Source organism: Kryptolebias marmoratus, linkage group LG24, assembly GCF_001649575.2.
Source record: "Kryptolebias marmoratus isolate JLee-2015 linkage group LG24, ASM164957v2, whole genome shotgun sequence".
Lineage (NCBI taxonomy): Eukaryota > Metazoa > Chordata > Actinopteri > Cyprinodontiformes > Rivulidae > Kryptolebias > Kryptolebias marmoratus.
The window spans coordinates 15,681,816-15,704,030 of NC_051453.1; the positions used below are offsets into that span (position 1 = coordinate 15,681,816).

The 22,215-nt window shown below is 43.4% G+C and overlaps 2 protein-coding genes across 4 annotated transcripts; one reads left to right on the plus strand and one right to left on the minus strand.

Moving 5' to 3' along the window:
• The first annotated feature begins 384 nt into the window (after positions 1–384).
• arhgap45b (Rho GTPase activating protein 45b) lies at positions 385–16,032 on the plus strand. 2 transcript variants are annotated; one of them, XM_037974290.1, is made up of 24 exons: positions 385–889; positions 1,833–2,073; positions 2,684–2,866; positions 5,630–5,770; positions 5,852–5,936; positions 6,842–6,914; positions 7,095–7,170; positions 7,647–7,778; positions 7,899–7,960; positions 8,069–8,179; positions 8,258–8,338; positions 8,434–8,601; positions 8,749–8,886; positions 10,070–10,263; positions 10,480–10,595; positions 10,726–10,812; positions 10,916–11,017; positions 11,114–11,277; positions 12,667–12,855; positions 12,941–13,078; positions 14,122–14,378; positions 14,463–14,700; positions 15,001–15,106; positions 15,200–16,032. In XM_037974290.1, exons 1-24 carry the CDS (start codon positions 617–619, stop codon positions 15,652–15,654), a joined length of 3,810 nt encoding a protein of 1,269 aa, XP_037830218.1. In that variant the 5' UTR covers positions 385–616; the 3' UTR covers positions 15,655–16,032. The 2 variants fall into 2 exon arrangements, with proteins under 2 accessions (XP_037830218.1, XP_017262799.1); XM_017407310.3 differs by lacking the exon at positions 385–889 and adding an exon at positions 1,021–1,413.
• On the minus strand, positions 5,628–20,952 carry polr2eb (RNA polymerase II, I and III subunit E, b). 2 transcript variants are annotated; one of them, XM_037974295.1, is made up of 8 exons: positions 20,758–20,952; positions 18,541–18,715; positions 17,789–17,904; positions 17,594–17,674; positions 17,453–17,511; positions 17,290–17,368; positions 17,034–17,106; positions 5,628–6,091 (listed from the first exon to the last, which is right to left on the minus strand). In XM_037974295.1, exons 1-7 carry the CDS (start codon positions 20,812–20,814, stop codon positions 17,041–17,043), a joined length of 633 nt encoding a protein of 210 aa, XP_037830223.1. In that variant the 5' UTR covers positions 20,815–20,952; the 3' UTR covers positions 5,628–6,091; positions 17,034–17,040. The 2 variants fall into 2 exon arrangements, with proteins under 2 accessions (XP_037830223.1, XP_017262800.1); XM_017407311.3 differs by lacking the exon at positions 5,628–6,091 and adding an exon at positions 16,158–16,293 and having other exon boundaries at positions 20,758–20,951.
• Between the last annotated feature and the right edge of the window lie 1,263 nt (positions 20,953–22,215).

Here is a 22,215-nt window from a genome sequence, read left to right on the forward strand (position 1 = left end):
ACCTGTGTAACAGCATAGAAGTTGATAGAAACAAATCAAATTGACGAGTAAAAACTAAATACTCGTTCAAAACAAAAAGGCTTCTGAGCATCTCCAATAAAATGCCTCACTTATGCTAATTAACAACAAATGTTGTGTATAAACCTCTAAGCTACAATATTATTGTTGTTAATTTAATTTGTGAACATTTGGTTGGTGACCCCTGCTTTAAAGCCTTATTGGGGGCGCGTGAGGCTTTCCGGGTGTAATTAGGCTGCAGGTGCACGGTGAGGAGGGAGGTCACGTGCTGCGGACACAGGTGTGTCAGGACGGACTGATTGCTGTGAGTTTGGAGCTGCGCATCAACTTGTTTCTGTTTCTCCCGCCGGAAGCCGCCTCCCCTCCAGGAGTTAGTTTGAACACATGAAGAAGGGTGACACTTAAAAAAATGTTATTATTATTTCCAGCTAATTAAATCCGTCTAAAACTTATTTTTTTGTGTGTGTGTGCGGGGGTAATTCACTTTCTGCGCCTCCTCCTTCCGACCCCCGGACGCGTGCGCGCGCGCAGACGGAGCGGATGCCGCGTGCGCCTCGAGCGCAGCCCGTGTGCGCGTCAGCGAGCCTGCGCGAGCTCGATGAGCGACAGCGGGAGGAGGAAGACACGCAGACAGTTGTCGTGGCTCAGAGTCGGCGCGGATGGCACCGAGGTCCCGCTGAGCCGCAGAGCGCGCGAGAAGTGGCGAGTCGGGGGGTGGGTGGGGGGGCTGTGCGTTAAACTGAAGGAGGTCGGGATGGACGGGAAGGGCACCCTGAAGATGTTCAGGAAGAAGCGCGAGCTCATCAAGACGCCGTCCATCTCGAAGAAGAGCCGAGGAGGAAGCCCCGGGCCGCAGATCAACGCCTCGTCTGTGAGTTGCGCATCACTTCTGGTTTCTCTGTATGTGTGTGTGTGTGCACGCGCGTGTGTGTGGAGTCAGATGACCTTCAGCTGGAAGGGGACAGGCTGCTCACAGACAGAGGGATCAGGGGTGATTGTGTGTGTGCGTGTCTCCTAACTTCAGTTTGTCACTGCTTCTTTCTGTGGGTGAGAAACTCCTCAGTATAATGCAGCGTCACCTTGCTGAATGTGCAGATTATGGGTGCCTGATTACAAACTGATGTCTGGTTGAAGTGCTGCAAAGGAAGTCCACACCATGTGAGGGTTTATTGGCACAGAAGCTGCGTCAAGTGTGTGTGAGTGAGGTAGAAGTTCACTTGTAGTAAGAAATGGGGGCCGAGCTGTAGGCAGCAAAAAGGACGGAGGATGCTGAAACGTGGGGGCAAAGGTAGCTACAACCCTTACTCGACGAGTCAGAGAGTTAAGAAAGCCGAGTCCAAAGGGAAGGACAGGCTGGACATACTGCCCAACAAACACACCATATGGCTTAAACAGGTACGTCTGAGTTTCTCCACCTGTTCCACGCTGACATCATGATGCCTTCTCGTCTGTCAGGTCTAAAGTCTGGCATTTGGCATTAAGCAAAGGGTAAAATATACATATTTTCTTGTCTCTTGGCTGTGTTTTGCAAACACTTCAAAGGGTCATTTACAATGTTCTTACCCCAAACAGTGCATGATATTTGACACGACGTTCAGTTTGCCACACCCGACAGCAGCTTGGAGTCAGGAAGTGTTACACAACGCAGTACAGGATCTTGTGAAAGCCTCATGTGTGTTTACCAACAGCAGCCCTGCTGGTGGTGTTGGAGGCCGCAGAAGCGGTCAACGAGTTTGAGGGCTGACCTGAATCTAAATCTGTTTTCTTTTGTCTTTTTTCTTCGTCTTTCTTTCTTTTTGGTCCCTATCCTTCAGCTGTCTGTTCTCCAGGAGCAGTCTCGGAAAAATGCCGGCATCCTCTCCTCCTCGCCGTCCTCGTCTTCCACCCTGACTGTTTGTTCAACCTCGTCCGGCCTCCAGGACCCGCTTGCGTCGTGCCCGGGCACACCCAGCACGCAGCACGGCAAGCTGGCGGCGATGCAAGGGGTGGGCTGCGGGTCCCCTGCGGCCACCCTGAAAAGACCCACGGCCCTGAGCCGGCACGCGAGCGCCGCAGGTCTGCTTTGAAAACATGTCGTTGGGTTTAGAAAACGTACCTCGTCGCTGTCGCGCACCTGCCCGATGTGTTTGTGGCCCAACACGAACACGACTGGGCCGAAACGGAACAAATCTGGACAAGGGTGGCCCCTCACAAGTAAAGCTTTAGTAGGACAAAGACGGCTGAAGCCTTGATTGGACAAAAAAATATCCTGAAAATAAAGTCACCTAACCTATAATCACCTATAATCTGGATTTAAACCTTGTTAATTATTTGGATTACAACAGGCTCCCATGAGTTATGAGTCTTAAATTAATCTGTCTGGTGATCTACAACCCAAAATCTGAAAAAGACAATTAAATTAGCTGCAGCATGCTCCTTCAGCTGTTTCTCATCTCTACCACTTACCTTTACAGCTTTCTGTTGCCCTTGTCCCCTCTTTTAATATTACATTTTATACAACATCCCAAATTATTATTACCTGGTTGTGAAAATGTGGAACTGCTAAGTTTGGAAACATTTTTTGGCCTAATTTATAAGCTATAAAAGATAGTTTTGATCTTTTTTTTTTTTTTTAGCCTGTAATTTTCCACTCTGACAGCTAAATTATGTCTCCGTGTCCCCTCAGGGTTTGCGCTCCCATCATGGGTCCACACAAAAGGCCACGCGAAGGGGGCCTCGACCCCCTCACCCCAGTCTGAGGGTCCAGAGAGCACGGCCATCGAGGTGGAGGACATTCCGGCCCTGCTGAGGGACGTGGCGCGCTTCGCCGAGGCCGTGGAGAAGCTCAAGGATGTCGTGACGACTGAGGGTAAGACGCAGTTCACGGAGAGCATGCAAACAAATTGTAAGTCAACACAAAAGACGGGTCCAAATATTTACAGCCCAGCCTGTCAAAATGAGTTGGACTCCAGCGTACTGCTCTGTAACCTCCCGTGCTGCCATCATCTAACCGAACTCCTGAAACAATGTTCGTTTTCACCACAACAGAGACAAAACATGGCTCTGTGTTCGTGTGACGGCAGGTATGTCGATTGTTTCTGCTGGGCGAGCTCTCAGACAGAACAATACTGTTTTTGGTCTTTCTTCCTCGTCCCCGTACTAAGAGAATAGGAGGCCTTTTGTCAGCCGCGTTGGCGAACACGTGTGCTTTACGCACCCAAGATCAGAACGAGGGTGGAGCTACTGCGCACCAGCAAGCGTACAAGTGAGCTCTGAGCTTCCTCTCTCCAAATGAAGGGTTGCGTTTCCGCTGCGCCCTCAGAGTTAACCACACTCTTGTCTCCTGCAGGAAGCCAGCTTCGTGTTTACAGCAGCCATGTACACACACTCCTTCCCCCTCTCCTCAGCTTGAAACTGACAGCATCTATAAATGGAGTGAGACGCACCAGCTGAACTGGATTCCACCTGCGAAACGCGCAACCCGTGACCCAAAAACGAATGGCTCTGGATTCTTGTCGCTTGGGTTTGATCGTGTCTCTGTTCTGTAAAAGGTTTTCTTTCTGTCGGCTGGTGTCTGATTTTTGTTCCGTTTTGCTGTGCCCTCATGTGAGCGCTCTGAACAGGAAGTCTTGATGGATAGCCCTGTGACACAGTCCACACTTCCTCCTCTGAAAGGGCTGCCATGAACGGGATGTGATGCTTCATTTTCTTCATCAGCAGCTCAGTCCCATTTTTTAGGTACTCTTCATGCCAGAGCTCCTCTTAATCCGAATTATTTTTATTGCCTGCCACCAAAAGGCTAGAGACGGGTGATAACGGTTTTCTCTGTGTCAGCAAAATATCTCATGACCCACTTTTGAAGTCAACCCATCTCAAGATGGCCACAGAGACACATGACTACAGAAAACACAAAACTGGTTACAGCTCAATCAACTTGACAGATTTTGAGCTAGAATGTGGTGTGGTGCTGGCTGAGAGTCCTCTCCAAGACATCCTTTGGGCGCTACACATTCATCATTTGTTAAAACTTTGTTTTTAGCTTTTTAAATCAGCTTTGTCTGTCTGTTAGCAAAATGTGTCATGGACTACTGGATGGATTCCCCCCCAAAACATGCTCTGAGCACTGATTGCTGTGGATATATATTTTTTTTTTTTCAAGATTTGACCAAAACCTTCACCTTCTATTTAATATAAAATGAACTTTGTGTGAAATTCTGTCATGCTGTGCTTTCCTTTAAGAGCAAAGGGGCCTTGTTTCTGCGAATCACAGAAAGCAGATCATCACCACAACTGGTTACTAATCTTGCAAAGCTTTCGAAAGGGCCACATCCTCTCTGCCACTGCCGTGTACTCGCGTCCTCCCGTTCTGGTTTTGTGCTGCTGCTGCTGCTGCTCCAACAGTCTGACACAGTTCTTTCAGTATGACTGTGAGGATGGAGGCCCAGCTGTCCTCCAACCTCCTCGGTTAGCAAAGAGAGGAGCAACAGAAACCCTGACCAAAGTCACGTGGGAAAGAGAAAACCCTGAATCATGCTGTGGATGTGTCACTGCATGATCAGTCTTGTTGGTCTGATACTGATGACCGAAGTGTCTTTTTAGTAACGCCAACCATAAAGAGAAATCCCTCAGACTTCCAGTTTAAAGAATATTTACTTTTGAGACCAGCTTTTGTTGTTTTAGCCGAAAATGTTATAAAAAGACTGGTTCTACTCGCATGCTTTCTATGCAGTTTTTAAATATAAAGCAGTTTAAAAGCAACACCATTGACTAAAGTGCTGTACACCAACAAAAAACAACACAAGAGGTAAAACACAAAACTCCAAAACAAGAATTAAAACTATATAAAACACAAGCAAAGCCATAAAACCATGAAAAATAAAAGCCAACATCTCAAACAAAGAGAAAATGTAAGGCTTGTGTTAACAGCTAGTTTGCCTTAGCTTCCAGAAAGAAGGGTTTACATCAAAACAGGACATTAGAAAGTTGTTCTATCATTTCGTCTGTGTGTGGTATGCCTTTTAGATATAGGGCTGCATAATATATCAAAAATGTATCATCAGTGAAGGCAATATCAATATCCCAAAGGACTTCGTGCACTCAATAAATCATAGACCCTTAGATTTAACCCTTCTGGTGGTTCCAGAAGAGAAAGTGAGGAAAATTTGGGTTTATTGCAATTAATACTGTCATTATTAAACAATATGACACATCAAGTTTTCCTAATATTGTCAGCACTTGTTGGACATTTAAATTACACAAATAAAAACACTGTTCAGTTTTCACAAAAGTTGGTTGTAAAATATAAACCATTTTATTTATATTGTTTGGTTGGAAGCAATAACTGCTCTGGTTGTTACTTCTCTAACATTAAGGTTATATTTAGTATTAAGTGAGTTGAATATATATGCATATTTTGCTAATTATTAGTAGAGCTGATTAAACATGTTAAACAATTCCTTATTTTATACATTGTCAGGATTATTAACATCATTCTTCAACATTATTTGGAAGATGTATTACGTAAGTGGTGCCGTTTTAGATGGCAGAACCTCGAAGGCAACACGGATCCAAAGTGGTGGGTTTTGGTGTCCTCCGTGGGTCGTCTTGACATCCATGTTTCTGTGTCACACAGGGAAGGAGAGCCAGCGGCCCATAGCACACGAGTGTCTGGGAGAGGTGCTGCGGGTTCTGCGTCAGGTCATCAACACGTACCCTCTGCTCAACACTGTGGAGATCCTTACCGCTGCTGGAAAACTCATCTCCAAGGTCAAAGGTCAGTCAGTTCTGGGAAGGAGTTTTCAAACTTCAGAAAACCAAACAAGTCAGGAGGTTTTAAGGCTCCAGTGTTTTTCAGGTTTCCACTATGAGGCGTGTAATGAGACGGACAAGAAGGACTTTGAGAAGGCGATCGAAACCATCGCTGTTGCGTTTAGTGGCAAGTAAGTGTCTGATTCCTCTTCACATTTCCACGAAGAAGCTGTCAAAGCTAATGTTTATTGTAGTTAGAGGTAACGATCTCTGTTCAGTTACTGTTCTGTGTAATGACGTCCAAACAGGTAACACACTGCTCTTCACATGCAGTCAGATGGTGTTTCTGTTGTTGGGATTAAAAGAGAGAGAGACACACAGAAGTGCAGTGATGGTGACACATTTGCATGAGACAAAGCTGAAAACAGGAAGTGGTTTTTCGTCTACAGTCACTAAACCAAAACTTGAAAATTCAGTTGAGTACCTGCTGTGAATTAAATGAACTTGTCGTACAGAGCGAGGAGAGTTTAATACTCGCTTGATTTGGGGTACAGGAAAAGGAAAGTCATACTGTAGAGAAAATATTTGTCAGTTATAAAGTTCATATAAACTCGATTTTTTTTTTTTTCCTCTCTTCCTCACTCGGACATCTTTTATGATAAACCTTTAAGAACATTATGTTGTTGAATGTAGTCATTTTTATGCAGCAGCATTTTGCCATTTCTGAGTCAAAACAAGTGTCAGTTTTAGGAGGAAGTGAGCTGACAGACAGTTGAAATCTGCCTAACGAGTCTGTTTCCTCATTCCCTCCTCCGCTCTTCCTCTGACTCGTTTTGTCATAGAGAGCCACTAAGATGAAGAACCCACTTTTATTGTTGAGCTTGTTGCTTTAATGCAACAACTCTTGAGCGGAGGAAAAACAACTGAGCCTGATAAGCCACTTGGTTAACATAACGTGTCTCTGTCACTTCCTGTCTCCTGTGTACCTGTGGGAGTTTCACATGAGGTTCAAACCTCTTCCTCTTCTTTCACTTTAAAACCTGCTTGGTGGTTACAAACTGAGCTGAAGAGATGTCTCTGCTGTGATTGTCCTCAGTGTGTCTGAACTGCTGATGGGAGAAGTGGACAGCAGCACCCTGCTCTCCCTGCTGCCTACCGAGAAGAGCAGAGTGAGTTTAAAAAAGCCCAGCTGTCAACCAAAAATATAAATCTGCATGCTGTCTCAACATGTTTAAAAAGTCTAAACTTGCTATAAATAAAGGGAGTTGCACTCCTAAATTTGTAGAGAAGAAGAAAATGTCTTTTAGCTGCTGACAAATCTTGATGTTTGTCATTTTTGCGCTTCACAGTCAATGGAGAACCTGTACGCTGCGACGGGTCAGGGAGCAGAGGGTGGGCACTTCAGGAGTGACCTGCAGGACATGGGTACGCAATAATACGCTTCCCTTTTTAAGTTATTGTTGCCTCTGTGTGTCTTAAGTACCCATTTTGACACAACTGCATCTCATTCCTGGACCTTTTCTTAAATAAAAAGCTCAAACATCCAGTGAATAAACTGCAGCAATTTGTCATTTTAATGAGCTGCTCCAAACGGTGGCCTGGAAGGCTCCCCCTGCTGGCGTAAAGAGCAAACTGCACCGTTGTTTTCTTACATCAGCGACGAACCATAATTGTTTTGTTTTTTTAACAAAAGAGCTTTACATACATCAGTGCTGAACAGTAATCTTGCTGTGAGTTTAAATTTCAGCAAGTACAACAAAAGTTACAGGTTCCCAAATTCAAATTAGTTTTGTTGTGAACTTTATCCTTCCTACAAATCCCAGTCGACACAAGCAGTTTGTTGCCGCAGAGATGACGTTTTGTTCCTGTATTGTGATGGGTGTTGGTGTGTCGATGCGTAGGCAGAGTTGAGGAAGTAGATGTGATCCTGCAGCGCAGCGAGGGAGGGGTGGACTCGGCTCTGCTCTACGCCAAGACCATTTCCAAATACATGAAGGATCTGATGACTTACGTGGAGAAGAGAACTTTTTATGGTGAGTGGAAATTGCACAGTCAGGTTATTACAGGACAGATGTTTCAAATCTAAATGTAGATTTTTTTTTTTTTTTAAAGATTGTTTGTGTGCATTGATGCTAAAAACTGTTGTTTGACAGAGACCGAGTTCGCCAAAAACCTCCAGAAACTATATCAGTCCTCCAAACACAGCATAACACATGTAAATATCAATCATCCTAATTTAAAAATAAAAATTAATCTTTTTAACGTTCATTTTTTTTATCCTTCTGTAATTAAACTAAACCCTTTTATTACTCGCTCCTTTCAGCCCCACATGCCCCTGTTCTCCATCTACTCTCTGGCTCTGGAGCAGGACCAGGAGCAGAGCGTGGGTCTGCAGCAGGCCAACACCACCCTGCAGACCCAGACCTTCATCCAGGTACCTGCAACACAAACTCTGCATCTTTCAGATGCGTTTCCTTGATTTTTAACCCTGCATGTGACTCGGCCTGCGCAGCCGCTGATGCAGCGCAAACAGGAGCATGAGAAGAGGCGGAAGGAGATCAAGGAGGCGTGGATTCGAGCTAAGAGGAAACTGGTATGATCTTTGATCATTTACACATTGGAGCTGGAGTTTCTTCCAACAGTAAGGTGTGAAAACATGTGCGTGTGTTTTGGTGCTTCTTTGGCCAGATGGAGTGTGAGACAAACCTGCGAAAAGCCAAGCAAACTTACATGGCCCGCTGCGAGGAGTACGAGAAGGCCAAAACGGCCGCCTGCCGAGCCGAGGAGGAGGGAGGGGGATCAACAGCAAAGTCTCTGGACAAGAAGAAACGAGTAGAGGAAGAAGCTCGCAACAAGGTTTCAACAATAGCTTTATTTTATTGGACTGTTTGATGGTCTTACAAATGCATTAATTAAAAACATCATACTGTGGGCTACCTGGAAGTATGTCAGATGCAGAGAGAAAAAGACAACAAAAGCAGTAAACTCGAAATGTGTTCACAGGCAGACGAGGCGGAGGCCACCTACCGCACCTGTATAGCAGATGCCACCACGCAGCACCTGGAGCTGGAGCACACGAAGGTCACAGTGCTGAGGCAGCTGCAGGACGTCATCAAACAGAGCGATCAGACGCTCCGCTCGGTCAGAACAAACGCAACAAGCCCACAAGTCTCATAGCTGTAGTATAATTGACTTGGCAAAAAAAAGAAAGTCCTCCTTTCAGTTTCAGGGTTTTACATATCAGGACATAATAAAAATAATCTGATCTTTACCAGGCTGCAAATTTAATCAAATCTAACATTAAATGTACAAAAATGCACAACGGGTTCCACCATGTCATTATTTATTAAACACAAATGGAGCTAAAATGGAAAAGCTGTGTGGAGGGAAAAAAACTATTTCCACCCTTTCTGCTTCCATAGGATTTAAGAGGGAAAGTATCAGCCAGGTGCTGCTGATCAAACACATTAATTAACTGATTATCAGTCTGATCACTTTTATAAAAGCAGAAGTTTGGGTAGTTTGCTGCTCTGGAGCAAACAGGTGTGATAACACAATGCCAAGGCAGAAAAACATCAGCAGTGACCTTAAAGAAACAACTATTGCTGCGCATCAGTCTTAGAGAGGTTAAAGGTCATTTCCAAACGATTTGAAGTCCAATATTCTACAGTGAAAGATTATTCAGAAATGGAAAACATTTCAGGCAGCCGTCAATCATCCCAGGAGTGGACACGCCAACGAATTTACCCCAAGGTGAGGAGAAACGCCAGCAAACTCAAGAGCTCCATTTCAGACTTTACAGGCCTCAGTTAGCAGGTTAAAGGTTAAAGCTCAAGACAGGACGAATGGAAAAATACTGATCAAGTATGGCTTGTTTAGAACAGTCGCCGGGAGAAACAAAAATTAACAAAAAAGAACATGGCAGTATGACTTAGGTTTTTCAGGTTTTCACCTGAATGAACCACAAGACTTCTGGAACAATATCCTTTTGGACAAATGAGACCTAAGAAGAGATGTGAGAGGCTGATGGTCCGACAGAAAGCAGATTAAGTTACTGCTGCTGAAGGTGTTGGATCATGGGGTGGACTTAGTTGTTTACATAGCTTTTCCATTAGTTTTATTTAATAAATAGCATGTTGAAATCTGTGATTTTGTACACTAGAGGAGGTTAGATTTGAGTAACTGTAGAATCTGGTAAAGACCAGATCATTTTTATTATGTCCTGATACATTAAACCTTAGAATTGAAAGAAAGAACTTCCTTTTTCTCCATAACTGTCGTCTCATCGCTACAAATTCTTTAACCCTCGACCTTCCTCCTCCAGGTGACCATCTCCTACTATCAGCTCATGCACATGCAGACGGTGGCCTTGCCGGTCCACTATCAGACTCTGTGTGAGAGCAGCAAACTGTACGACCCCGGCCAGCAGTACGCCGCCCACGTGCGAGACCTGCAGCTCCCTGAGCAGCCCAGCGCCCACTATGCTTTTGAGACCTACTCCCCCTCCAGCTCGTCACAGTAAGAGATTCAACCGGTCACAGTAAAGCTTTTCACTGAAGCTTCATATTTAGCAGACGTCAGCACGAAACATTAGGCCAAGATAAAAAAAAGTTGAGCTCAAATAAAAAGAAGTGCAAAAATAAATCTCCAAATCTGTTTGTCTGTTTGGGCAGTAATCTTAAACTGAGGTTACTGCTTTGACTATATTAACTGTTCTGTGTCAAACTGCTGCAGACACGGCCACAGACCCAGAAATGACAGCTTCAACACCAACACAAACACAAGCCATCCAGACTCTCCTGCCATCAGTATGGATTCTGCAGCTGCGGAATCAGAGGCTCACAGCAAACGTAAGAGCTGGGCTTTTGGGAAGGGAATTGTCATTTCATGTTTTTTTTTTTTTTTTTTTAACTTTAAGCATTTAGGCACAAACTCCAGTTTTCTTGTGATTGCTCTCATTCTGTTCGTTGCTTTTTCCAGGACAAGGCCACAAGTCATGGGGTTCAACGGTTAGTAACGAAAGCGTTGGAGGAGAGGGAAGCCTGGATTCTCCCACCGCCAGCACAGGTGAGTCAAGGACAATACAGTCAATATCTCTTCTCAAGATAAAATATAATGTTCCTCAACTGTGTGTGAAAAGCTCTATCTAAAATGCATTTTTCCGTTTTAGGTGACATCCCTAAAATTGCGCGAACGTCATCAACTGGAACGATGTCGTCTGATGAGGAACCAGATGAGAAAGATGGAAACGTGGCGTCGTTTGAAAGTCCGAGTAAGTGTGACACGTTTTCCTGTTTGTGCGGCCGCTTTTTTTTTTTTTTGCGAGGGCTTCTCTTGGATTGCGTGTGACGGAGGCTGTTCTGCGCAGATATCAACGGCATGGATCCAGACGTGGTCGTTTCCACCCGACCTTTCCGAAACATCGGCTTGTCCAAAGCGGCTCAGACGCATCGGCTGAGGAAGCTTCGGACTCCGTCCAAGTGCCGCGAATGCGACAGCTACGTTTACTTCCAAGGAGCGGAGTGCGAGGAGGTGAGCTTATCGAATATCTGACCTAATAACCCCCGCCACCTTTTCACGTTCTGAGTGGAAACATCAGGTCACTTCCTCCTCATTCAAACAGCCACGCCCTCTTTTAGGGGAAAACGGACACGTAAAACTAACAGGTGTGCTGAGCCTAAAAAATACGACCTGATGCTGCTTCATCTTTTTCTTCTGCCTGGCAGAAAAATACAAATTAAAGCAATTATACTGAAGTTTCTTAGTTGTCAATACTTTTAAAAAAGTTTCTAAACTTGTTTTTAAGTCATTTAGAACCACATCAATCTTTTTTTTTTTTTTTTTACTGAGATAAGATTGAAATACTTCTTCAGCAACTGGTTAGCCCATCTTAAAAGATGTCAGTCCTTGCTAAATAAAGATTTAATTTATTTACTGCTACATCCTCTCTCTTTATTCATAAATAAAGCAGTTTAATTAAGAAGGTGACCACTGTGAGAAATATTGTACATCCCAGGGATTCAGTTTGACACATCAGGTCACTGGGTGACGTTTGTCTAATCTGATCAACTTCAGTCCATATAAGTTTTTTTTTTTTTTTTTTTTACATAACACTGCTTCTCATTGATTGGCAGTAATATCAAATAAATATTTGACTGACAGGCTATTATGGTTTATTTGGAAATGCTGCTGTTTTCTTGGCAAACACCTCAGGATCTCCATTCACTGCCAGTCATAGTGGAGGGATTGTTTTTTTTCCCCACTTTATTTCTATGAACTAATAGAATTTTACTAATCCCTAGAAATAAGGCTATATCCTCACGTCATCCTTTTGTTTTCTACTCTTGCTAAACCAGTTGCTGCTAAAACTCTACATATCCTCAAAATATTATAATATCGAACAACCCAAAACTGAATAAAGTAATATCTTGAAGTCCATTTTGAATATTTGAAAAGACTTTCAAAGCGTGAGATGCTAGAAAACAGGAGCATGTAGCCGTTTTAGTACTGGGTGAGCAGGCCCCCTGATGAGCCTCGTTTAGTGGCAAATTGAATATGAAATGATTTTTATCTTGGACTTTTACAAACTTGGGTTAGTAGTTGTACATACTCTAATAGGACTGTTTGTGTAAAAACTGTTTAGAACAGCTTAAATAGTCTAAACAAAGTTTTGAAGTATTGAATTGCAGAAAATAAAAATAATCTACAGTATCTGGTGTAGGAGCTATGATGGACCCCAGTATGAAAGTAAACTTAAAATCAACAGAATGCATCAGTCTCTGCTATAAAAGAGTTAATGTGGGCTAATTTCTGGAGATCTTATTGGATTTACACCCCAGACACTGAACGCAGGAGACTTGGAGGACGAAATGCTTCTGGGGTCTCTGCTGAAACTAATGAATCATTCTCCTGTGTCCTCAGTGTTTCCTGGCGTGTCACAAGCGCTGCCTGGAGACTCTCGCCATCCAGTGTGGTCACAAGAAGCTGCAGGGCCGCCTGCAGCTGTTCGGCAGGGACTTCTCCCAGGTAGCCAGCTGTGCCAGTGACGGCATCCCCTTCATCATCACCAAGTGCATCTCTGAGATAGAGAGACGTGCGCTCAAGATGAAGGTGAGAAACCCTTTTTTTTTTCTGGTTTGTTTTAGGTAGAGCTGGTGTGACGTTTCAGGTCTGAACCACTGCTTCTCCCTCACAGGGAATCTACAGGGTAAACGGGGTAAAGACGCGAGTGGAGAAACTGTGTCAGGCCTTTGAGAACGGGAAGGAGCTGGTGGAGCTGTCTCAGTGTTCGCCGCACGACATCGGCAACGTCCTCAAGTTGTATCTCAGACAGGTACACGATAAAGAGGAAGGAGTTAATATACCTGCAGTTATTTTTTTGTGTTTAAATCACTGCATTAAGATACAAACTAAATATTTATGTGGGTCAAGGTTTAGGCCTGTTATCGAGCATTCCTGCAAAAGTTTGGCAATCATGTAACTCCGTCTCTGTTGGCGAAACATTTCACGAACCACTGGACTGATTTTTAATGAAACACTCAAAATAATTATTGATCGTGTACAACTAATTCAAATTTCGGTGTCTGCCTGATTCAAGATGGTCGCCATAAGGAATCGACTTTTTCCTGTTTGTTTTTTTTTTGCCACTCTGATGCAAATCCTTTCAACATAATTGGCCCGGCCATGTGAAGGGCGTAAAAAACAAACTAGTAATTAATCAGACCAGGCTACTTTCTTCCCTGGTTTTGGTTCCAGTTCTGGTGCTCAGCTGTTGATAGTCGGTGCTTTTGGTTGTGAACACGAGTCTACATGGGATGATCAGTTTCAGCTGTCCCTGTTTATACTCTTATGGCTGATTGGTGTACATTTTATTTTCTAAAAGTTGTTTTAGAGTTTCAAATATGATATTAACTGTGGTACAATGGAGAGATTTAAAATATATATATATATATATATATATATATATATATATATATATATATAATTTACACAGTTATAGCATTAAGTATTTTTGCTGCATAAATCGGGTCTTCAGTGGAAGTATTTTTTTCAGATGGCCTCTAAATTTATTATTTTTTTATTACATTATTATTTATTTATAACTGTGGTTATAAATTAAAAACTGAAGTAACACTTAGGATTTATGCAAAAGTTGTTAAATCATAATGTTCCCAACATGTTGAACCCAAGTGACAAAATAATCATTTTCTGGATGACCTGTGATTGAATGTTTTTTTTTTTTTTTTTTATTTGAATGCTAAATATGTATTTCTAAGATTCAAATGTAAGAAAATTCCTAATGAAGTTCAGTTATAGTAAGCAGTGTTTTAATATTGAGTCTGAACTCTTCAACAATAAGTGTTTTGTTTCCTGCAGCTGCCGGAGCCCATCATGCCTTTCCGTCTGTACAACAGACTGATGGGTCTGTCCAAGGAGAGTCTGCAGGGGGAGGGAGAGGAGCCTGACTCCACGGCTACTAATCCAGCTGTGGTCAGGGGCCCCGAGCTGGTGAACTTAGGCCCTGACACCGAGCCAGAGGTCCTGGTTTTGGTGGACAGTCTGAAGGAGGTCCTTAAGGAGCTCCCCAAGGCTAACTTTGCTACGCTGCGCTACATCGTTCGCCACCTTCGGAGGTCAGTGACCCTCCCAGCTTCCCAGTAACAGCAGGGGGATAAAACCAGCAGCCCCCCTGATCTTTGTTTTCATTCTGACTGCAGGATCGCTGAGCTGGAGGAAGATAACAAGATGAGTCCTAGTAACCTGGGGATCGTGTTCGGGCCCTCTTTGATGCGGCCTCGTCCAACCGGGGCCACCATATCCCTGTCCTCTCTGGTTGATTACCCCCACCAGGCCCGTATTGTGGAGGCCCTCATAGTCTTCTACTCATCCATCTTCCAGTCCAAAACCTCTCAGTCCAACAAAATGTCCCGCTCTGCTTCCAGCTCCGCTCCGCAGGTACACACTACTGTCTCATTGTTAAATATTATATCAGTCTCTGTCTTATACTTCCATCTGGTATAAGGATGCATATTTTTCCCTACCTGAAAATTAGACACAACTACTCTTATTGATCCGTGTAGTTCAAAAACCTTTTAAAGGCAAACTGCCTAAAGAAGGTTGATAAAAACAAAACAGATGCCAACATTTTTCTACTTGGACTGTTTTGTCTTTCTGATTTACCTGATTGTTTAAAACACAACGAATAAACAGGCTTCTGTTATTTTCTTCATCTGTTTTGTTTCCTTGCTCGTTCAGGAAAGTACCACACAGGAGAAGCCGGGGAGTGTTGGTGAGGGAGAAGACGATGGCAGCAGAGACGAGCAGAACAAACTGGACTCGGACAAGGCCGAGGAGGGATGTGGTACGTTCTCGTCGAGGCCGAAACACTGCGGAGAGTCTAAAATTCCGACTTTTTAAAGTCTGAGGAATGAAAATGTTTTGTCTTCCCGTTTAGAAAGCTCGTTGGGCTCGAGCGAGCAGCTCCCCGACTCCGACTCGGAGCTGGACGAAGCGGGCCAGAGACCCCGCAGCCTGATGACGCAGGAGAGCGAGGTGAGCATGGACGAAGACCAGATGAGCTACAGGGACAGCCTGGACCTGTCCGGACAGACTGTCCCCCACACCGACCTCGAGCTGGACGCAGAACAGGAACAGGACCAGGACCACCATGACGATGACAACCCAGAGGGAGGAGAGCCGCCCGCTCTGCCGGACAGCGCCCCCCCGGATGACGACGCAGCGGCGGAGCAGGAGGTGACGACTTCTCTGGCAGAGCTCAACGTAAACCAATCCAATAATAATAAAGCCAGCCCTCCAGTACTGAGCCTGTCGGAGCTCCCCCTGACCTGTCTGTGTGGAAAAAATCTACCCCTCTCAAGAAAGCGGGACACAGAGCCTGAATTTGTCTAATGTCATAATCAGAATCCTTCCTGTGGGTGTGACGTCTGTCTGACTGAATGTGGTTTTATACGTTTAAAGTCTAAAAGTGAGAAGGTATTTTGTACATTACTTCTGAACGCTTACTGCTTTTTGATGCAATTAACCTCGTCTGTCTGAAAGGTTTAGCTTAAATGATAAATTTTTAATTGTTTGTAGTTTTGCTGTACCATCAGTGGTTCCATCAGTTACATCAAACGTGTCCAAACTTTACGCAGAGTCATCTTTAAATGCTGCTGGTTTTATTTCAGCCTGGACGTGTTAAAGTTGAGCAGTTTCTTATAAATGTCTCCTGTTTCTCCTTTTTATGGATGTTTGAATTGTTTTAATAAATTCATTAGTCTAAAATTGTTTATTTTGCTTATTTCATCATGTTTCTGGTATTAAAGTACTAAAGGAAAATGTGTATATATTACTAGGAACTTGAGTCTGTGGTAAGCACACATCCCCTACATGCTGATTTAAGTAAAAAGGAATTTTTGTTTTTTTTTTCACTTTATTTTACAAAAGCAGTAATTACAAGAAATATGAGAATCTAAACAAAACAAAGCAGAGGGAGGATCCACAGAGGAGTGAAGCTGAGCTTCACTGGTCCTAAATGTTGATCCAGAGCTACAAAAGAAAAACAATTTTTAGAATCAACAATTTTGTACCGGACAAATTATTATGTGGTGACTTAGAACAGAGGTCCCCAACCCCTTGGTCGCAGACCGGTACCGGGCCGCACAGAAAGAATAGTTAACTTACAGTATTTCTGTTTTTTTCTTATTTTCGGAGTCTGAACGACATTTATTTTGAAAAATGACCAGATTCTCTCCACTACGACCGTCTATGGCTCACTCTTGATGCGTGTCAGAACGCTTATCTAGGTCACGTGATACATTACCGCTAAAAACGAACCCACAAGCAGCAAAATGAGTAAAAAACAAACGTCTCTGGAAGATGGGACAGTCTCATTACTGAGAAACCGGCACAGGACTCCCACTGATTCAGCGTTATGGTGAGCTGTATTCTTCGTGCCCTTTATATTTGTGGTGTATCTTATTTTGAAGGGCATGTTTAAACACAGAGAACATCAGGGGGAGGAGAGGCTGATATTCATGTTGATAACGCGACACCAGGACGCAGCTTACAAGAAGCTGCAAGAACACGATGGATTTATGTTTTAAAAAATACCCCCATTTTCATGCCGGTCATATCATTTTATTTTGTTGTATTTATCCGCCACACCTTTAAAGGCCGGTCCGTGGAGCTAAAAAGGCTGGGGACCGCTGACTTAGAATCTAACCCCCCCTTTCATTTTTACAGATCTAATCTGTTGTTCTGAGCTTTAAGAAACGTTTCCAACATACCTGTGTGTCACTGGACCAGTCTGTAGGTGATGTACCTTCCAGCTGTTTCACTGGGTCTGATGATCTTCACTACCTGCAGAGGTTCATGAAACTGGATTAAACTGACAGCCTTCAAACGTGTCTGTGGATACATTTGTACAACTCTGATTATTGAAACTGGGGCATCTTGCAGCCTTGTTTGGTTCTGACCCACATTTAAAGGTCGGTGCAGCTTTCACGTGTTAAACATTTAATGTCTGACTTTGCGATGCGTCACCTGTCCTCTTTTCAAGCCAAAGTAGCGAGCCACAGGGTCTCCGGCCTGAATCCTCGGCAGCTGACTTTCCTTCAGTTTACTGAAGTCAACAAGTTAGGGACAAAAAAAAAAACAAAGCATGAAAGTCCGAGGAAAGGTGTCAGAGTGGTGCTGATAAGGATACTATCTTGCTAGGAGTTCAGTCACTTCCTCTTTCGTCATGACGATGTGCTCGGGTACAAGCTGAAAGTGGAGAGAGACGCAGGAGTGAAAGAGCCGTCGTTCGGGGTTCGCCTTGAAAAGCAGAGGACACCGTGTTGCTTACCTCGTGCTCTGTGATGTTAATGAGCAGCTCCTGCTGTAGAAACTGCTCCAGTATGTACTTGGGCGCCATGTCCACCAAAGACTGTCACGAAGGTCCAATTAGCAGACAAACATCCAGGACAGGAGTGGAAAAGAAGCACCTTTACATGTTTTCTTTTTTCCTATTTTAAATTGGGCAAACATTTAAAGGGCTCACCTGTTTGGCTGAAGGCGTCATGCCCATCTGAACAACGATGATGGCTCTTGTGATGTTCTCCTCCTGCATCCTCTGACAGTACATCTTAATAGTCTTGATCCCCACTTTGGGCTCCTCTGATAGGGAAGACACACACAGAAACAGGTTGTATAAACTTTTTATCTCTACAGTAAACATATACATGTCCTAACTTCATTTACTTGATTATGTCTATAAAAGAATGATGCCTACAGTGTTGTGCAAAAGTCTTAAATGTAATTATCACCCACTGCTGAAGGCAGTAATGTTTTTACATTACGCCTGATTCTACATGATCCATACAGCTGAGTGTCACATCAAGGCTGCTTGACGTGCCTCTGGTGTCGTTTTGTAGCGACACCCAACAATGGGGGACATCGAGGTCATAGCGTGCCTGGTACCCAGACTATGGCTCGTCATACACAAGTTCAAAGGGAGCCAGAAAGGGCTTAGGTTACCAAAAGAATTGGATAAAGCCAGGTTGGTGTGGCCTCTGAACCCGCTCCAGGTCGACCTGAGTAGGGCTTATTTCACAGGTGTGTGAAAAGTGGCTTAGCAAATAAACAACACACTCCTCTTAAAGTGGTAATGTTCCAAGACCAGACTGAAAATAAAAGAAATAGTCAATATAAATAAAAAACCTGAAAGACTTAAGAGGTTTGCTAAAAACTAAACAGCTGCTTGTGACTTCACGTAATGCCTTAAGGAAGCAGAGCGATCATTGGCAAACGTACCGGGAAAGAAAACAAACATTTGGTCAGTGGGGTCGTCATTGTGTGCCACCAGCACGGTAAGATCTGTGCGCCTGGGGCGACCTTCGCTCGGTTTGTCTCCGAACTGACTCTTGAACTCGTCCAGAGTCTGGTCCAACTCGTCCTGGGTGACCAGATAGCCTCGATCGTGGCAGAGCTGTGAGTGACCAAAAAAATAAATAAAATCAGACAATGTAGGAAAAAGCAGAACACTGATCAGGGTTGTTTGTGTAGAAATATAAAGCAAAGGACAGGACTGTGAAATCAGAAATCCTTTAAACTCTTAAAGCTCCTATCATTGACAAACTCTAGTATCAAACTTCTTGCCACCTATCATTCTGTTACTTCAGACATTTATGAGACAAAAAACATCTGAAAGTAGCAAATATGTAATTCTGAATGTCTTTAAAGTTATAATTCACTCATTTGTTGCAGAATACCAGGTAAATTCATGAAGTGATATGCCCCAATTCACCTGTTTTTGTTTGGTTTTTAAACCAACTATTTAATCGAAATGATTAACTACTAAAATCATGCTTTAGAGAATCTCAGTTCACAGACACGTCTTCCTACAGTGAAAACATGTTTTTTGTCAGGTTGGAGGACTATCTTTGCACCAACTCTGCTTCCTCCCCTGAGAAGAACTGCGCTTCACGGTTCTTCAAAAAAAATAAAAATGTTGCGCTGCTACAGTTTGCTTACGGCTCAGTATGTACAAGCATTCAAGTACAACTCGTAAAGTCAATAATCGACACGGAAACAGCCTTCAACGTAGACAAAAGATGCCAAAAAACCAGGGCGAGGGGCACAAATTGATTCTTCATTGAATAATTTAATGATATATTGGTTCAAAGTTTTATAAGCCTTAAGAACTTAAACTCTGACCAAGACACAAGTCTCTTTAATCCTGGACACTTTTCACAAAATAAGCTTACATTGTTATCAACAAATTTCTCTGCAGTCTTAAATCTACAGCTCATAAATAACAACAGTTATTATTTTTAAGTGGCTGCACTGAAGTATACTGATTTAATTTATAAAGTCTCATCACTGCGTATCAACTATATTATTATTATTATTATTAATTTATGACCACAGTTTTCATCTTCTTGTAATGGTTAAAACTAAATGTGCTTTTTGCAATCGTTTACAAGTTGCATTTACAAGTTGTAATTAAATGCAGTGTGAAGTCATAACTCCCGTCTACATCCGAAGCCTGACATTGTGACCTGTGGTGAGAGGAGGGAACAGGTGGAGGAGAACCTGGAGAGGTGGAGGTATGCGCTTGAAAGACGAGGGAAGAAAGTCAGCCGTAGAGAGACAGAGTACATGTGTGTGAATGAGAGGGAGGCAGGTGGAACAGTAAGGCTACAAGGAGCAGAGGTCACAAAGATGCAGGACTTCAAGTACTCAGGGTCAACTGTCCAGGAAAACGAGGAGTGTGGCAAAGAGGTGAAGAAGAGAGTCCAGGAAGGATGGAGAAAAATTTCAGGAGTGATTTGTGACAAAGGGTGGCAGCAAAGGTCAAATGAAAGGTTTATCAGACAGTGGTGAGAGCAGCTATGTTGTATGGTTTGGAGGCAAAAAAACAGGAGACAGAACTGGAAGTGACGAGCTGAAGATGTTGAGGTTCTCCTTGGGAGGGACAAGGATGGACAGGATTAGGAATGAGACCATCAGAGGTCCAGCACAGGTTGAACGACTGGGAGATAAAGTTAGAGAGGCCAGACTGAGATGGTTTGGACATGTCCAGAGGAGGGACAGTGGGTATATTGGTAGAAGGATGTTAGAGACGCAGCTGACAGGAAGAAGACAAAGAGGAGACATATGGATGCAGTCAGAGAGGACATGGAGAAAGTTGGAGTGAGGACAGAGGACGCAGAAGACAGAGTTAGATGGAGGAGGATAACTCGCTGTGGCGAAGAAGATATGAAGCCGTAAACAGCCGTGGAGAAGCGCAACAGTTAGCGTGACAACAGCAAGCCGCGTGTCCAAAAAAGGTTGAACTGCTTAAAAGTCCGCGTGTAACACAGCTGTGACGTTAGCTGCTGCTGTATTACACTGTTTAAATGCTACAGATCTAAATGTACACACGGCAAACAGAGCCAAACCTCAGAGTTAACAACACCCTCGGTGCTGTTGATGGAGCTAAATGTTGAGCTAACAAGCTAAAAAAGAAAACATTGAAAACGAACACACCTGCATGATGGTTTTACGGATCTTCCACAGCCTGTATGTTTCCTCCTCGTCATCCATATCCTTCAGAATAATTTATCTGCACAAAATTTACTCAGAAACGGACTTTTTTCTAAGTAAATTTGTCAGTCTCGCTCTTTGAAAACGCGACTCACACTTCACGTTTGACTGGCGCAAGCTGATGACGTCACGTAACACGCAATAAAACCTGGCGCACTTCCCTTCCCTTTCACCATAAAAGCTTCATTTTTAAAGTACTGTTTCCTGTCTGGTCTTTTTGTTTCAACGCTCTGGGCTCTGATTAAAAATCCTAACTAAATATGACAAGAAGGGATTTTTTTTTTAGATTGTGGAAGAATTTGCCATATTGCGTAATTGTGTAATATTATTTTCAAGATCTGAAGAAAGTAGCCATAACTTTGTCATTTTTCTACACAGAGAGATAATCTCAGTCTAAAACTGTGACATGGAAGACGGTGGACGTGCTTATTTAAGAGCAGACATTTCAATATAAAATAAAAAAAATAAAAAACACCACACCAAAGATGACACAATGTGATTATCATTTTGAAGGCTAACTGTGTCTGTGTCACAAGTTGTAAATCTGCAAACCTTTGTAAAAGAAAACAAAAAAAGCCCATAAATAAACATGAACATGGACGAGCATATGTAACAAAAACATTCAAAACAAAATATTTGATTGAATAAATACAATAATAACCAGAATCAAATGTACATAAATATGTGGGCGCAATTTTTATTGCAACTATTAGAACATTTCAATTAAAATTAAGCATTTCTTATTCAAAATACCAAAAAGGTTGACACATGAGAAGTCAGATGTTACTCATTATATTTAAAGACCTAGTATTCATAGTAATAATGCATATTGCCCGCCACCAGAGTTTATGCCTACAGCTGTTTTGATCTCGCGACATATTGCAAGATCTCGCGAGATCCGTTCGTGGTTAAATTATGTGTTGGGGATGACTCTCTGCCAATTGGATCTCAGTATCTCTAAGTATCTCTATATATGTTATTGTCATGAATCAGATGGATTTTTTGCTAACAGGAAAACAAAACGCATACAGGGAAAGGAGACACGGGCATAAACATGATCGCCCGCCGTTCAGCTTGCCTGATATACCTGACGGTCTTCCTGGCTGCAGTTCACTGGTTAGCCTGCAGAGGACGCCACAGCGTCCTGCTCGGTTTAAAGCCGGGCTCAGGGAGAGACGGACAGCAAGTGCTTTGCAGGAGGAGCGGAGAGGAGCGGAGAACAGTCGGTGCTGCTGCTGCTGTCTTGAGGAGACGCCGCGCTGATGAAGGGACCGTCCCATTCCTCCGTTTGACGCGCCGAGCAGCACGTCACCCACCCCACCACCACCTCCCTCACTCCCCTCCGTCTTTCTGCTGGAACCTCGCCGTCGCTGTGGGTCTTCCATTCGGCGGGGCTCGCCT

Coding starts and splice junctions, on each gene's coding strand:
- polr2eb (XM_037974295.1), bottom strand. CDS start 20,814: ATGGATGACGAGGAGGAAACATACAGGCTGTGGAAGATCCGTAAAACC. Junction 18,716..20,757: donor TCCGTAAAACCATCATGCAG/GTGTGTTCGTTT, acceptor GGTCACTCACAG/CTCTGCCACGATCGAGGCTA. Junction 17,512..17,593: donor TTAACATCACAGAGCACGAG/GTAAGCAACACG, acceptor CTCCACTTTCAG/CTTGTACCCGAGCACATCGT.
- arhgap45b (XM_037974290.1), top strand. CDS start 617: ATGAGCGACAGCGGGAGGAGGAAGACACGCAGACAGTTGTCGTGGCTC. Junction 8,339..8,433: donor TTCGAGCTAAGAGGAAACTG/GTATGATCTTTG, acceptor TTCTTTGGCCAG/ATGGAGTGTGAGACAAACCT. Junction 13,079..14,121: donor TCAAGTTGTATCTCAGACAG/GTACACGATAAA, acceptor TGTTTCCTGCAG/CTGCCGGAGCCCATCATGCC.